A 15,946-nucleotide genomic window follows, 5' to 3' on the forward strand; every position below is an offset into this window, starting at 1 on the left:
AGGAATGTCAAGTACAACAGAAGTTGTGATTCCTCCTTTTGGAGCAGTGAGTTACAAGGCCTACGGTGATGTGTGGATCATGCCCAGGACATTTGATAATCATAATAAGATGGAGATGCATGAAGAATCTGCTTCCTCGTGGCTGGAAACACTCGGCTTCAATCACAGTGATTTCAACTTCTTTATGTCCCATAAGTTTTATGGCCTGCCCCGCTGATGTGGTTTTGCTGGAGAATATGCTTAAGCCTAGGAATTGGTATCTTGTCATCATATGAGTACACTCATCACTCTCTGTAGTCTAGATATAGCGTTAAATTAGCCAATTGTGTTTTGGATTTCATCTGATAATTTTTGTTGACTATATTATAGTCATAATGCAATTATTCAAATGGAAAATTACTTGAAAATTGACGAAACGAGTTTATGCGTCTCATTTTTTCCGAATAAATATGACCATTACTTGAAAAGAAAAAAAAAGAAAAAAAAAAAAACAAATTCTAGCTGCATGATATTCAAAAGCAGATGTCTAGAAACAGAGACAATGCGTGTGAGAGAGAAATATGTCATTTCTTCTTCTTGCTCTCATCGGCTCTAATGAGCTGAACCGGAGCTGCTGGTACCCTAAACCACCATTCTCTTATCCGCCTCTCTAACCGGTCACTACTCGCTTTCCTCCACCCAACTTCCCTCGTGAACCACTCTACAAACGCAATCGTTATAAGGTACTTTACCGGAACAACCGCTAATATAACTGCCACAATCACAAGCGATATAGCCGATGTATCTGTAGCCTGAAAACATGCAAGAAAGGGCGTTATGCTAACCGCAAGACACTTTTTTTTTTTTATCTTAGCCATCATCAGTTATTTATTAACATCATACCTGAGGAAGAATTGCAAGAGTAATTGCTCTTATTTTGAGGAGGCCAACGTTTACGGCTTGGATTAGCGACTCGAATTGGCTAATTGCGTCTTGTAGTACGAGTAACTGCTCCACTGCGTTTTTACTTGGTGGAGCTTTGACTCGGACGGCTTTCGGTTCTTTCCCTTTGTTGAATTGCTTACGCCACAACATTACTATAGCCACGATGAGTAATATTGACGGTAGTATGAAACCTATCCACCCACTGCACAGCATAACAAGAGTTTTGATGTCATTACGTTTTTCACAATTTCTTCGTGCTTCATGCCTTCATGAGTTATCCTGTGATGGAACGTTATATTATCCTATGTCATCATGTCTTTGACGCTGAAATCTTACCTGATAATCAAATAGCTGACCAAGATCATGAACACTATTGATTTGTAAGGATCTTCCCAAGATGCTAAGAGTTCTATACGTAAGCCTAGTTTGATGAAAGGCAACAATAGCTCCTGCAATGAGACTATCGGTTAATAGTAGCTATGAAGCAAAAAAGGGGAAAAGGTGAAACAGGGAAGTATCTCATGATACCTTCATTACTGCAACATTAGTGTCAATTCCTTCTACTTTCACTTGTTTCACAGTCGCCTGAGCGGCTTCAGCCTTGTCTGTGTCTAGGATTGACTGTTTCAGAGCTATCTCCAATGGACTCGTCTCCCCAACACAAAAATCTCCTACGATTGTCATTTCTTCACCCATATTCGTCCCACTTTCTAGATTCAGCCCAAAATGCTCAAGCAATATGAGTGAGACTGGTGATAAGCTTGAGGGCCATTTCATATACTGAACACAACTGACATCCGAAATAACATCGGTGGTTATGCGCGAAACTCTGCTGTATAGAGCTTCTAAGACCATATCTCCACCAGGGAGACTTTCTGCTAGGTTAAATATAAGCAATGTTTTGTATTGGGAAGAGAAGACTTGGAAAGCTTCCTTTATTGCACGGTAACGGAATATGCCAAGGATTGCTCTTGCAAGTATTTCTGATCGTTGAACCCCTTTAAAGTTGTATTTTCGAATGAACCACTGTACACGAAGGATCTCGAGGCATATACCCAACCAGTAGTCTCGACGAGCATTGCCTTTGAACTCTGTAAATTCAAAATATACTGGCTCTGGCCTGTATATACAAAAAAAGACATGTATCCATGAGTACAGATTTTGTGAATGATAAAAAATGAGACGGAAATAACAATGTATTCCACTAGCACACGTACACTATTATTGATTTGTACATGATGGCTTTATCAAAGATACGAGCACCCAATGGCCCAGTCAAATCAGGTTTGATGACCTGCTTTGTGTCTTCAGTGAGATCATATCGCATGGGCTTATCACTACCACCCATTGAATCAAAATACAGTGCACAACTGGTAAGCGTCAGTTTCCCTACAAAAGGAAATGCTTAATAATTATTAAATGGAAAAGAAAAAAAATCAAACCAACCTACACAACGATTTTCATGTTTCCCCTTTGCTCAAGGTATAATATATTGCCAATGCAGAAGGTCAGCATAAATAAAATGATTATGTGCAGAGATCTGTCCAGAAGCTTACCAGGCCATGCTGAGATACCCACGTGTTTAAGAACTGGTAGAACAGGATTGGCACCATCCATATCAAGAACTATTTCTCCCTTGGTAAGCTGAAGACTCGCAGCTGAAGGTCCTAGAGAGCTTTTAGCAGACTTGAAAATTCTACAAATGAAAACTGGGTGAGGACAAATAAGAGAGAAACCAGATATGTTGAGTAGATAAACATCCGCAAGATAATGTGAGCAAAACATGGTTACTCTGTGAATCTATCTCATTCTAAATCAGAGGTATAATATCCAAGAAGATTTATTCCTTCTTTTGATACCACTGATTAACCACACAAAAAAATTATCTTCAACTTTAGACTTTAAGATTAGTGAGCAAGTAATATGGTATTGACGTCATATCTTGCCACCGAAGGGATCATAGGTGTGCTTGAGGTAAGAATAAGCAAATTGGAAACTAAGGGAAGTAAACTGAAACCAAAAAGACACGAAAAATACATAATCATCTGCGTATGATAAACAATCAAATGGTGCAACAAGTCAACAAATGCAGAAAATCAAATTGAGGGAATAGTGGTAAGTTCATACTTGTCAAGTGTGCGGATGTATTTGTCATATACGAGGAAATGAAGCCTGTGGCCTGAAGCGCTAGTCAGTGCATCAAAAAGATTATGTACAGTTATTGCATCTGCAATGGCAGGACAAACCGGAGCAATTCTTGCAAAAGCCTCCTGTCCGACAGACTTTTTTTCATTTACCTGTTAAGCATATTTTTAGGGAAAACGTCTGTTAGGTCCATCTAAATTTGACTTACGCAGAAGCAAAAGAAGTCTAAGATGGAAATAACCTGCATTGCCATATTTGTGGGACTTGAATAGAATAGAGACCACCCGTCCTCATCCTCTGAGTCCTGCTTAGAGGGAGACGCTGCATCCTAAACTTGGAAAAAATGATACAAAGACAAGAAGATCTAAAGCATCAACCCAAATATCTCTGTTTTAAGAAACATCAACATGGCAACCAGATAGATTTCTCACTTTGTTTTCATGTTCACTTGTGACACTTGGAGTCTCCCAAGCAAGCATCATGTCAAACATCAGCTGACGAAACTCTTGATCACTTAGGTAATTAGGTTGTTTCATTACTTGATGGAGTGCCTGAAATGAGCAGAACTCTAGAAAGTTCCTTGCGTATGTCAAGAGTTGCTTAACACTCTCAGGCAACTCTACATCAAATCGATGTTGCAGGTCTTCTGTAGGTATTTTAAGGATACTGAACAAATTGGCAAAGAATAAAAAAACCATGAAAAGCTTCCTCAATCAATTAACAAATTAGACTTAAGCAATGTAAACCGCTGAAATACCCAATTTGATTAAGAAGAGTAAGGAATATCAATAATCACATCGCGTATAATCCTAGATGGACCAAATGCATCAGCAGTGTAACCTAGGATCTGAAATGCATATGAATCTTGACAATGTTCGAGAAACTGAGGGAGAGAGAGAAAGTACTTTGAACAGCGGGAGACGACGGAATTGGCGAGAAGGGAGAGCTGAGGGATGGGTTTCGGGGAAGCGATAGGCGACGGAGACGCATCTCCGGCGGACGATTTCTTCCGGTGGAAAAGGGATTTCAAAGAGTTCTGCTGGTTCTTCATGAAACTCTCCAGCAATCCCACTTTCGAACCGCCACCGTCTTCTTCCATCGAAGATACACAACAAATAATCAGATCAGAAATGGTATCGTACCCTAGAATGCCTTGGAGATTCCAGTTTCAATGGGATTCCTCTCTTCCTCTATTATCCTTTCTTCCCGTGCACGCTTCGCAGACTCGTGACTCGTGAGTACGCAACTATCTATTGAGTGTTGAGAGAGAGAGAGCTTCATTTCATTATCCACGCTTTGCAGAAAACAACAAAAGAATAATAGAAAGATAGCTGCGATCTTAAACAAGAACTAAAAAGCAATGATTAACTTCTAATTAATGTCTCAATCAACCGAATTTAAACCGGTCGATTTTATTATTATGGAACCGAGATAAACCTTAATCTGTAAGTTGACCCAAACGGTTAAGCGTCCGATTAAGCAACTCGTTTTGGGGGAACAAAGAGCAAAGATCATCACAATGTAAACTAACACTTAACGAACTAAAAATCTCAACTTTCATTAAAAAAAAAGAGTAATATGATCTCTTTTTACAACATATGGTTACTTTTACTTTCTTCACTCTGTTGTCCGAAGAGAAGAATCAAAAGAGAAAAGAATAGCTTCTTATGCAGACTCCATTGTTGTTGATCTTCTAAAGCTTGGATTCGCCACTGCGAGGCGGGTCCTTTGCCCATAGAGGAGGGATGATTCTATGGTCTTTCACAGGCTGCTGCTCTTCCTTTTTCTCGGTATCTTCTTTGTCCTCTAGAACCTCTTTAGAGAATGCACCTGGGTTGGCTTTGATACAGCTTTGCAGTGCCACAAATGGATGTACACAGTCTGATCCCTGCAACAACACCACATCCATTATCCTTGTTAAATTCTCTTCCAACGGGCACCGGAACGTTTTAAATATCCAAAACGAAAGAGACAACTATATCATCCTACACAATTTAGTATATAGTATGTTGAGTTACGGTTACCTTTTCTTCTGCAGTGCTCTTGAGAAAGCAAAGGAATGCCTCGGTGAACTGAGAGCCGCAAGGTCCATTACGCAGATCCGCTACGCAAGGACAATCGAGTGCTCTCTGTGCCTTTTCTTCAAGCGACTGATGGAATTGGAGTTTGTCAGATAACTCGGTAACTCAAAAAAGCTTGCGGAAAACTGAATATGACAAAAGCTGGAGGAATAACCTCATTCTCATTGTCATCCTCACCATATGCTGCAACTTCTGTGATATTGAAGAGAGTACATGGATGTCAAGTACCGCAGAGACCAACAACAGAAAAGTGCATATAAAATTTTCTGAAACATCGAACTATGTAAACGATAGAGCTTATAACTGGTAATCGAAGAGCTTTCATTGTGCTAACACTAGACTAGAAACTACAAGCATATAAAGACTTAAGGTATCTTCCAACAAGCAAGAACCTTTCTGGGTTTGATACACTAAAGGAGACTTGAATGACTTGTCTACAACACATTTCGATGACTACTATGGAGAAAAGCAAATTTCAATGCCAAGCAAAATCATACCCCCACAGCATCATCAGTCATCACCAATCAAGCATAGACCAAAACGAATCCCAATTCACAAAACTTGCCTATGCAACTAGATACAGACCACCGAACCTGCAAGGAGAGAACCCATCGGAGACGACGAAGTATCATCGCCATCAGAGGGCCGCGGCGAATTCGTAGGAGGAGGAGGAGTAGCCTTCGTCGTCGTTGGAATTTCAGATGACGCAGAGTTCTCGTTACTCTGAGCTTGACCCATGTCTTCCTTTTTTCCGTTCGAGCAAAACCTCCCAGAGAATTTGGTTAGCCGCCGACGAGAAGCAGATCCCGTGTAACGCAAAAGGATTCGACTTTACGGGAGAATCCAAAATCGAAATCAAAAACATGGCCCAAATAGTCAACAAAACAGTGGGCTTTAAATTTGTTATATGGTTTATTGGGCTTGAATTCGATAGTTTTGGTATTATAAGGTGATTTTTTTCTTCTATTCTTGTTGTTGTTATTTGTTTCTTTATGGGCAAAAAGATTCAAGTATATTCTTCTTCAAAAGGACCCCCAGAAAGACAGAAAAGTTCAGTTTCTTCCGGCGATAAAAAAAAAAAAACACAGCGAAAAAGAAGTACAATGATTTGGATCTTAGGTTGTCAAGGGAATGTAGGGTCAAAACTTTATAATATAAAACCCAGAAACACCACAAATGATTTTTGTAAACCCTTTCGATATAGTAACCATTAACAACTCCCACATTGTCGTCGTTTCTAGCTGTCAAATTCCAAACACTTTACTCGCATTCAAATTTTGAAGACCTTTCTACGAATTGTTTAATCCAATTTTTACGGGAACTTAGAAAACTAATGAATTTTTGTTTCTAATTAGAAATTAGTTACTGCTTTAATTTCTACACCAAACTAAAAGTAAATGTCGGTTTACTGTTACTTTTGAGCTAAAACAGAAAATAAAAAATTTGGTTCTACAAAAACGTGCGTACTGAAAGTTGGAAGCATTCGAAAAAGAAGAATATGCTCGAAATTTTGGTGAAAAAATGACTTAAGTAGAATATAGAACCCTTTCATTGTGTGGGTTTGCGTAACCCGGTTAACAGATCCTAAACTGCTCTGGTTAAGACCTCTTAACGTCGATCGGTCGATGTGGTATGTAAAATAAGATTAGGAGTGTTATATATGATCTAGAATTAGCGGACCTAAACAGGCATGTTAACCGCATGTGATATGCTTTAACACAAAAACAAAATGTTAACATCGTGGGAATGTAAAAACAAAGCCTATTTAAAGCCCTTTGCGAAACAAATATAAACATCATGGGATGGGGACATCAATACGTCCACGTTTAATGAACATATATACATATGGTTGGGTCGTTGGGACAATGGTGAACGTATGAGTTTCGAGAAGATATTCTCCAAATACATTGATAGATAAGATGTTTGCCAACATGTTCAAAACTATTCTCCTTAACATATGGCATGTTTTTTTTTTTTTTCTTTGAACCTTAACAATTTATTTAATATATATGTGTGTGTATGTGTATCATGTATGTATATATAAATATAAGTTTTGGTTATGTCCTACATGGACCGTTATCAAGCCGCAATTGACGCTTTTAAAATACACTCGAGAGAAAGAAAACTAAAACAAATCAAAATCAAACCCTTACAGCGAAGAACAGCAAATAAAGTTCAAAATCAAACGCTCGATACTAATTTTATATATCAATTTAGCTTATGTCTTCTAGATTTGCGATCGAGATAATCCAATTGACGATGATTATTATAATATTTCTTCAAAAAAAACACTATATATACCAAATGATTAGACTGACGATCTTTAAGAATACATATTTTAGGTAAAAGTTAAAATTTCGTAGACTGACGATCGTGGATACTAATACGAACTTACGAATATGTTTTTTTTTCATTTTTATCATCGGAATTATGATCCATTACAAGTTATTTTTTTAAAAAATTATGTAGTCAAAGTGATGTATCGGATAATAAATTAAGATAATCAATAATGTATCAAGTTGCTATTGGATTGTTAACAGTTTAATTATTATTTCTAGCATTCTTATTGGTGTATGAAAAGTTCTCTTTGGTGACCACATAAATAGTGGATGGAATTGGGAGTTGTGTTATTGTCTATTACAAAAATAAACTTTGCAGTTCTCTTTGGTGACCACATATATATTCGTTTACTTCAGGGGGAAATGGTCAATAAATTCAGACTGATGGTTTTCATACTCAAATTTATACGACCCATATTCCCATCTTAATTTGTCTTATAAAAGTAGATTTATCTCAAATCAACAAGTTGCCAAAATTAGCATCGCTTTATTCAAATGATGTTGATCTATAAGTTGCAGCCCAAAGATTGTAACGACCATTTAACAAACAAATAATAATAATTCAACGACACATATCTAATTTTTTTAATTTCCATCTTACTTTGTCTTATAAATTAAGATACGAAAGTCGAAGGTAGATTTGTCTCAAATCAACAGGCGGGCAAAAATAACATCGGTATATACAATATTCAACTATCAAATAGTATCTCCTATAGCAAGCCATCCTTTCAAATGCTAAAAAGTTTGGTGTTTTTTTGTACTAAAAAGTCGATTGTTCAAAATAAGTTTGGTATTCAATGATCTAATCTCTCAAAAATTTGTAATCATATAAATTTATCTTCTCTGTCTTAAAACAATCGGAGTTCATAATTGTATACGTGATTTGAACTTATCATATTAATTCAAAAAATTATCACGGGTGTATTCAATAGAAATCGATTGTTCAACCAATAAGAATTTATTAAAAACTATAATCATCTGGTTATCGTCTATTAATACAAAAAGAATCTTAATTTTCCTGGGATCTTATCACCATCATTAAGACTATTCAATGTCATATGGTTATGAACCAAAACAAAAAATAATCGATCAAAATACATTACGATCAATGAATGGTATTTGAATCATGTGTTTGTAGACAAACACCTTAACACTAAAGCCTCACAATCACAAACATATTTTAATCCGGTTTTGACAACCTTATTTGAAAATTTCTACTGTATTGTTTTTTTAATATTATAAGTATACTATGAGACAAATTGTGGCCTATATCACGAATTCACATGAATTTATTTAATGATGTCCTCTTGAGAGCTTGAACAAAAAGAAGAAGAATGCTTATAATGTAAAAACAAAGAAACGACTACTGTAAACAATTTTCAAACTGATTTGCGCTCCAACGTTCGAAAATGCAATAGGGATCCTCGTGATTCATCCAACGGTCACAATTCTCCATGTGAATCTCTTCAAGACCTTTTGTGTAAAATTTCAAAAAAACAAAATTATTCTCTTTTTCACCACTGCTATAAGTAAAGGTGGATAATTTTTCCAGATCCCACCAGACTTAATCCACCAATTCTCATTTTTTTTTTGACTAAAGTGAAAAGAAAATATCTTTTTTTTTGCTACTCTTTCTTTTCTTTTTTTTCCCTTTTTTATTTATTCTATGGATGGATCATTATACCTTCCTGTCTAAGTGAAGGAACACAATAATAAAAACAGTTTTTGTTTAATTCCCTTTATCCCAATTCGAGCCAAAGTTAACTCCTGTCAGATTCCTTTGTCTGAGAAAAAAAGAAAAGTCTTATTTTTAACCATTTCTGCGTTAAACTGATCAAAACCCATTTTCCCAAAATGCAAAACCTGAGATGGGTTTTGAATCTCTTGTTTGTTTCTGCTCTTCTTCATAATCTCGTTCACTCTTCATCTCAAGCAATCTGCTCAAGCCAAGACAGAGCAGCACTTCTGGGTTTCAAATCAAGCATCATCAAGGACACAACAGGAGTTCTGTCTTCATGGGTCGGCAAAGACTGTTGCAATGGAGATTGGGAAGGTGTTCAATGCAATCCGGCCACCGGAAAAGTCACACACTTGGTGTTGCAAAGCTCCGAGAAGGAACCTACTCTTTACATGAAAGGCACATTATCACCTTCACTGGGGAATCTCGGATCTCTCGAGGTTTTGATCATTACTGGAAACAAATTCATCACTGGTTCGATCCCTAACAGCTTCTCTAGCCTAACTCAACTTACCACACTCGTGCTCGATGATAATTCTCTCCAAGGCAATCTTCCTTCTTGTTTAGGCCATCCTCCATTGTTGGAAACTCTATCTTTAGCTGGGAATCGCTTCTCAGGTCTTGTCCCGGCGAGTTTGGGGAACTTGAGAAGCCTTTCTATGTTGAGTTTGGCTCGAAACTCTCTCTCCGGTCCAATCCCAGCGACTTTCAAGAACCTTCTCAAGCTTCAGACTCTTGATCTCAGCTCCAATTTGTTATCTGGACCGATCCCAGATTTCATAGGTCAGTTTCGAAATCTCACCAATCTTTATCTGTTCAGCAACAGATTATCAGGGGGGTTACCACTTTCTGTTTACAATTTGGGGAAGCTTCAGGACATGTCGTTGGAGCGAAATCATCTGACTGGACCACTCTCAGAACGTGTCAGCAATTTGAAGTCGCTCACTAACCTTGACTTGAGCAGCAACAAGTTCGTTGGTCACATACCGGCATCGATCACAAGACTGCAGAATCTCTGGTCTCTCAATCTCTCAAGAAACCAGTTCTCCGATCCACTGCCTGTTGTCGTAGGCAGAGGATTTCCTTCTCTACTGTCCGTTGATCTTTCCTACAACAACCTTAATCTTGGAGCTATACCAAGCTGGATCAGAGATAAGCAACTTACAAATATCAACTTGGCTGGTTGCAAACTAAGAGGAGCCCTTCCAAAGCTAACAAAACCACAAGACTTGAGCTCGCTAGATTTGTCTGACAACTTTTTAACAGGTGATGTTTCAGCTTTCCTCACAAAATTGACCAGTCTTCAGAAAGTGAAACTCTCAAAGAACCAGCTCAGGTTCGATCTCTCAAAGCTCAAGTTGCCAGAAGGGGTGTCTTCCATTGATCTAAGTTCAAATCTAGTGACAGGGTCGCTTTCAAGCCTGTTAAACAACAAGACAAGCCCCTTCTTGGAAGAGATCGATTTCACCAACAACCAAATCTCAGGGAGGATCCCTGATTTCGCAGAGAGCTTGAACCTGAAAGTACTCAACGTAGGGAGCAACAAAATCGGTGGACAAATCCCAAGTTCAATATCAAACCTTGCTGAACTTGTGAGACTAGACATCTCAAGGAATCATATTACAGGAGTCATACCTCCAGCTTTAGGACAGCTCGCGCAGCTCAGTTGGCTCGACCTCTCGATCAATGCACTTTCAGGAAGAATCCCGGATAGCTTATTGAACATCAAGACAATGAAACATGTGAGCTTCAGAGCCAACAGATTGTGCGGATTGATTCCACAAGGAAGACCATTCAACATCTTTCCTGCAGCTGCTTATCTGCATAACCTTTGCTTGTGTGGCAAGCCATTACCACTTTGCAGGAAGACAATGAAGTGAAAGTAACACACATTTAAAGTGGCCAGTCCAACGCTGACTTGATCTTAATCCTATTACGCATTTCCGCAAAAAAAATAGATGATATCTTCTATTTGTCTTTTTTTTTTTTTACTCTTTTTCTTACAATTCTATTGTTTCAATCCCTACTTTTGTATTCTCGTGGTATTGTTTTCATTTAAATAAATTATTATCACTTTGATTCAACCAGCAGAACACATTACTGATTAAAGCAAGGCTTCAAACCAAATGATATGATGATAACATTCAATTCTACATCAGTGGTAAAAAACAGAAAACATAAGCTTCATCACTTGTCTAAAAGGAAAATACCATTCCGTGAACTACAAAAACTTCCCTTGCTCACAACTGGCTTCAGATAACTAATTCAGCGATGATAAAGTTTGAAATTTACAATGCATCATAACGATAAAGAGTGAATCCATTTCAATGAGATTAGACCCAAAGAAAGCTTAGCACTTCTAGTAGTCATCCAAAATCTCTTCTTCCACTTCTTCTTTACCTTCAGCTTCTTTGTTCTCAACTTCATTCTCAACAGTCTCAACAGCCTCATCAGCTTCTTTTTCCTCAGCATCACCAACATCGTCAGGCTGCTTCTCCTCAGCACCAGCATCATCAACATCATCAGATTGCATCTCCTCATCCTCCTCCTGAAAGAGTCACCATAACATCTCAGAACTCAAGATTCCATGTAATAAAGATAAATAGGAAAGACAAACCATTTAATAATGAAACACATACTTCCTCATTAGCATCGTTCTCCAGTGACTTGTTATATTCTGCCTTCAGTTCAGCAGCTTTATCCACATACACTTTCTTTTCCTAAATGATCAAAGAAGCACAGCCAGAGTAAGAACACAATAAGCAAATCACCACGAACCTCAGGGAAGAAACAAAGAACAGAGAAACTCACTTCCTCAGTCAAAGACTTCCACTTTTCACCACCCAGCTTTGCAACCTACAATCATATACATACAACGGTCTAGTAAGTCTCTGGCCACTAAAGATAGTAATCAAGAACAGTAGTGAGCCCAGCCATAGCCTTACATCCTTAACGTTAGAGTAAGGATTCTCTTCTCCAAAAGTCTTACGGAAATCATTCCTGCGCAAAGTGAAGGCAACATCAGCACCATCCCTAAGAGAGTAGATATAACCATCAACAAAAATCAGTAAATGTGAGACGATTACATGAATATAAAGAAGGCAGTAAGAGGCCGCTTGGGCTTGTTTGAGGTAGAGGTCTTCTTGTTATCCTTGGCTTTTCTAAGTCTCTTTGGCTTAGGTGCATCAGATGTTGGCTTCTTCCTGATAGATCCAAACATTACCATGAATCAAAAGATCACATATAGAAGACAACAAATACAGTCAGAAACAAGGCTAACGAATTTTACCTCTCAACAATAGGTTTTTTCTTGGCCTCTGTTTGCGTCTCAACAACTTGTGCTTCTGAAAGAGAGAACACAAATCATTCATTACAAAGTGGTTATGCGACGATGAAACAAAAATACAGGAAGAAGTGGGAAAAACGAAGAATTAGTTACCCAGATTCACTCTGATCTTAGCGTCGAGACTGCAATTGTGCATACTTATAAGCGCCACAGCTACGTTCTTGTTGCATCCTTCACTGAAACCGTTTAAATCCACAACACATAATTAGAACCTAATTGCTAATACCCTAACATCAGAAAACCCTAAATCGAAACTTAGTAAATCCGAATCAAAATGGTGATCGAAAAATGAGAAGAATAAGAACCATCGAGCGAAAGCGCTGCCATCTTTGGCGCGAAGTAAGGTATTGGTGTTGCTGGTTTCAGGTTTGGTTTCGGCTTCCACCCTTTTCCTCTGTTTTGGTGCGTTTGAGTTCGACGATCCACCACCGGCCATATCTATCTTTAGTTCTTCACTCGTTATCCTAAGATCGGAGGAGGGAGAAAAAAATTTCTTACTCGAGAAATCGATTCGATGACAACTTGAGAGAAGCTGTGAGAAGAAAAGGGAAGGATTTGAGAGGGAAACGAAACTCGTTTTCGCCGAGTTAGGGCGCCAATATAATCCCGCCGCATCATTTTTTTCGCTCTATTTTATGCTTTTCACGTGGATCATTGAGCTGGCCATCTAAGCCACCGTTGGTTTTGTATTAGCGATGCTTTTGGGTGAATTTTTGCCGTCTCTCTTTCTTTGTCATGGTGGGTTTTTGCGGTTAAATATTTGGGCTAGAAGGCCCATTATGTAGCTTGAAATTCGAGCAATGCCCAAAATTATTCAGTAGAGCTTAATAATTGGTCTTGCCCAATGAACGAAAAATAAAATATAATGGTCTTGCCCAGTGAACGAAAACTAAAATATAATGGTCCGGCCCAATCTAGTATAACTAACAGATGTTACAAAATTATACAGTTAAGAACATACGGTGCAAATGAATTATCTATTGAGATGAACAAAATTTGGTGAAATTAAGCATTTAAAAAACATTTACAACATTTAAATTAAAAAGTGTGAAAAGTAACTGTACTCCTAGTTCTTCTAAAAAACTTGAGAAGACACATTCTTCTGCTACCATTTTGCATGGAATGAGTGGAATTAATTGGAAAAATTAATTTCTTTATCCCACACAATTATATTCCACCAGTTATAGTTTATAGTAATTCTATTAGTGACTACTTTTTGGACCCATAATTTGTGTTTGATGTTTAGACATTCAGGTGGAACACTAGTGCAGGGGTTTTCTTCTTCTTGTCGAGAGGTTTTATTAAACTTTGGGTCGTAATGAAACGGATATAAGTTTTTATTAATAAAAAAAAGTGATTAAATAAGGAAAAAAAGCTAGTAAAAATTGGAAAAGTTGGGTGCATAACGGTAAAAGTAAAATGGAGATGTGAAAAAAGGCTAAGAAAGATAGGCATGTGGGGGTGTTGCAGTGATGAGAAGACTTTTTAGGGTGTTTAGGGTGATGGGAAGGTGAATTTACCACTTCTCGCTTACTGTGCCCACGGCTCAGAGAATCTCAGACCCTAACCTCTTCTCTTCTCTCTCTCTTTCATGTCTCCCTTTTTTTTTATAGATCATTTATACTCATTTTACTTATTTCAAATTCTGTTTAAAAAGAGTAAGGAATCTCTCTTTCCTTTTTGAATTAGCGGAATATCTAATTACATCGTCTTAACACTAAAGTACTCTCTCTATCTTCTTAAGGAAGATAGGCATGTGTTTATTCTTCTATTGGTTATCAAATGAAGAGATAATTATGAAACTCTCTCTCTCTCTCTCTTGTTTCCACTTTCCAATATGATATCATTGGGAGATTATAGAATAACTTTTTACCTCCAAAACCACTTTCGAGATTGAATACATATCATGCACAGAGAAACGGAGTATAAAATTGTTATTCTTTTCTCGGTCTCCATCAGAGAAGTAAAACGATAGATTAATTTTCAAACTAACTCATTGATAGTAGTATTAAGTTACTAATAACCCAATTAATACATAATATAACAAGTTAATAACAAACCTAGAATTAGAAACTTACATATGTATATCACACAAGTTGATGTTGATATAGAGAGAACAAACCAGCTTCAAGACATACATATTTATCTAAACATCCAACACTGTCTTTTTCCTTTTTTCTCGATTAAAGAGAGTCGAAGTTAAGAGAATAGCTAAGCGGATCGTAGTTGAAACTGGTCTGTCTTTGATTCTTGTGTCTTGGTGATCTCATCTTCTTCTTCATCTTCTTAATCTCTGCTCTGATTCTCCATAAAATGCTTCTTATTAGCTTCTTCTTCGTTTTCCCAAGCTCCATTACCATTATGCATCCCATTGTTGCTTCTTCCTCTCTTTGTTTTTGGCCAAGAGTTAGATAGAGAGAGAGAAAGAGAGCTGCAATAGTGAATAAAGTCAAATGTGGAGAAGGAAGACTACTTATAAAAGCAGTATCTCTGTCTTTTGTCTTTGTTTGTAGAGCTGTACCAAGAGGAGAATTGATGTTGACCTCTCACTTTTTTTTTATACATATACATTTTTTATAATTATCCATTTACAAATGTACACCTTTAATCTTTAAATAATCTTCTGCTGTTTGGTATTTTCTTACTATTTACTAATCCACAAAACAGTAAGAATCGGCGATAGAAATAGAAGGCAGTTCGAACAAAATGGGCGGTATGGGTAAAGATTTCTTGCTTGTAGTTTTTGTTTTGCTTACGAGGTTTTCTGGCTTATAGTTGTAGTTGTAACTGTTTGTTTTAATTAAATTTCTCTTATCGATTTAAGTTTAAGGAGTTTAATTAAGCATTACAAAAGCATTGTAGTTGTTGAAGGGTCATCTCATACTATACTACACTATTATCTCCTAATGTCTAAAAACTAACCATATTTTATTACTCTCTAAAGTTTGATTATACCTGATGCACCTGTACACATTAGAACATTTGGTTGCTTTCTGTTGAACGAAATTACCAATAGCATATTTTCTCTTGCTTTTAAAAAATGAAGATTTTAGACTATACTGTTTAGTTTTGTGACGTCTTTTTGCAAAACTGGTTCGTTTATTATTGAATTGCATGATCATGTGATCGAATTGTTCTTCAGAGAATCACATGCATACTTAGACTATACAGTCTCATCTCATCAGGCGTAGAATTACAAGTGGGAGCTAATATTTGACATAAAAGACTGTGCACCAAACGTAATATCAAAGAATTTAATATAAAAATAACTAAATTCCATTACTGGATTTGAGAATTTGGGGGATAGAAATAATTTATGAACAAATTTTTTTTTTTTTGTGATTTGGGGGCTGAAAAATTCGTAAAGAACCAA

General features: G+C 37.2%; 4 protein-coding genes across 5 annotated transcripts; 1 reads left to right on the plus strand and 3 right to left on the minus strand.

Moving 5' to 3' along the window:
• Nucleotides 1-432: 432 nt before the first annotated feature.
• On the minus strand, nt 433-4,356 carry LOC18012673. The gene is made up of 10 exons (XM_006394543.2): nt 3,975-4,356; nt 3,501-3,735; nt 3,311-3,397; nt 3,052-3,221; nt 2,481-2,620; nt 2,142-2,313; nt 1,453-2,044; nt 1,261-1,373; nt 883-1,126; nt 433-791 (listed from the first exon to the last, which is right to left on the minus strand). Exons 1-10 carry the CDS (start codon nt 4,166-4,168, stop codon nt 564-566), a joined length of 2,175 nt encoding a protein of 724 aa, XP_006394605.1. The 5' UTR covers nt 4,169-4,356; the 3' UTR covers nt 433-563.
• A 246-nt stretch (nt 4,357-4,602) lies between these two features.
• Nucleotides 4,603-5,960, minus strand: LOC18012674 (mitochondrial intermembrane space import and assembly protein 40 homolog). 2 transcript variants are annotated; one of them, XM_006394544.2, is made up of 4 exons: nt 5,744-5,960; nt 5,305-5,342; nt 5,094-5,219; nt 4,603-4,957 (listed from the first exon to the last, which is right to left on the minus strand). In XM_006394544.2, exons 1-4 carry the CDS (start codon nt 5,886-5,888, stop codon nt 4,763-4,765), a joined length of 504 nt encoding a protein of 167 aa, XP_006394606.1. In that variant the 5' UTR covers nt 5,889-5,960; the 3' UTR covers nt 4,603-4,762. The 2 variants fall into 2 exon arrangements, with proteins under 2 accessions (XP_006394606.1, XP_024007400.1); XM_024151632.1 differs by having other exon boundaries at nt 5,716-5,932.
• A 3,295-nt stretch (nt 5,961-9,255) lies between these two features.
• Nucleotides 9,256-11,265, plus strand: LOC18013156 (DNA damage-repair/toleration protein DRT100). Its single transcript, XM_006394545.2, has one exon. The coding sequence runs from the start codon at nt 9,344-9,346 to the stop codon at nt 11,105-11,107; it is 1,764 nt and encodes a 587-aa protein (XP_006394607.1). The 5' UTR covers nt 9,256-9,343; the 3' UTR covers nt 11,108-11,265.
• Nucleotides 11,266-11,357: 92 nt separating this feature from the next.
• LOC18013157 (high mobility group B protein 7) lies at nt 11,358-13,179 on the minus strand. Its single transcript, XM_006394546.2, has 8 exons — nt 12,879-13,179; nt 12,667-12,749; nt 12,517-12,571; nt 12,314-12,430; nt 12,173-12,227; nt 12,039-12,083; nt 11,867-11,947; nt 11,358-11,775 (listed from the first exon to the last, which is right to left on the minus strand). Exons 1-8 carry the CDS (start codon nt 13,007-13,009, stop codon nt 11,587-11,589), a joined length of 756 nt encoding a protein of 251 aa, XP_006394608.1. The 5' UTR covers nt 13,010-13,179; the 3' UTR covers nt 11,358-11,586.
• Nucleotides 13,180-15,946: the final 2,767 nt, after the last annotated feature.

The sequence above is a fragment of the Eutrema salsugineum genome, unplaced genomic scaffold (assembly GCF_000478725.1).
Source record: "Eutrema salsugineum unplaced genomic scaffold, Eutsalg1_0 scaffold_6, whole genome shotgun sequence".
In the NCBI taxonomy this organism is placed as follows: Eukaryota; Viridiplantae; Streptophyta; class Magnoliopsida; order Brassicales; family Brassicaceae; genus Eutrema; species Eutrema salsugineum.

Bases quoted from the DNA above. Each gene is read 5' to 3' on its own strand.
- LOC18013157 (XM_006394546.2), bottom strand. From the start codon at position 13,009: ATGGCCGGTGGTGGATCGTCGAACTCAAACGCACCAAAACAGAGGAAA. The intron at 12,572-12,666 runs GTAACTAATTCT...TCTCTCTTTCAG, and splicing joins TAAGATCAGAGTGAATCTGG to AAGCACAAGTTGTTGAGACG. The intron at 12,431-12,516 runs GTAAAATTCGTT...TGGATCTATCAG, and splicing joins AAAAAACCTATTGTTGAGAG to GAAGAAGCCAACATCTGATG.
- LOC18012674 (XM_006394544.2), bottom strand. From the start codon at position 5,888: ATGGGTCAAGCTCAGAGTAACGAGAACTCTGCGTCATCTGAAATTCCA. The intron at 5,343-5,743 runs GTTCGGTGGTCT...TCAATATCACAG, and splicing joins GATGGGTTCTCTCCTTGCAG to AAGTTGCAGCATATGGTGAG. The intron at 5,220-5,304 runs GTTATTCCTCCA...CAATTCCATCAG, and splicing joins AGGATGACAATGAGAATGAG to TCGCTTGAAGAAAAGGCACA.
- LOC18012673 (XM_006394543.2), bottom strand. From the start codon at position 4,168: ATGGAAGAAGACGGTGGCGGTTCGAAAGTGGGATTGCTGGAGAGTTTC. The intron at 3,398-3,500 runs GTGAGAAATCTA...TTCCAAGTTTAG, and splicing joins CAAGTGAACATGAAAACAAA to GATGCAGCGTCTCCCTCTAA. The intron at 2,621-3,051 runs GTATGAACTTAC...TTTCATTTGTAG, and splicing joins TACATCCGCACACTTGACAA to AATTTTCAAGTCTGCTAAAA.
- LOC18013156 (XM_006394545.2), top strand. From the start codon at position 9,344: ATGCAAAACCTGAGATGGGTTTTGAATCTCTTGTTTGTTTCTGCTCTT.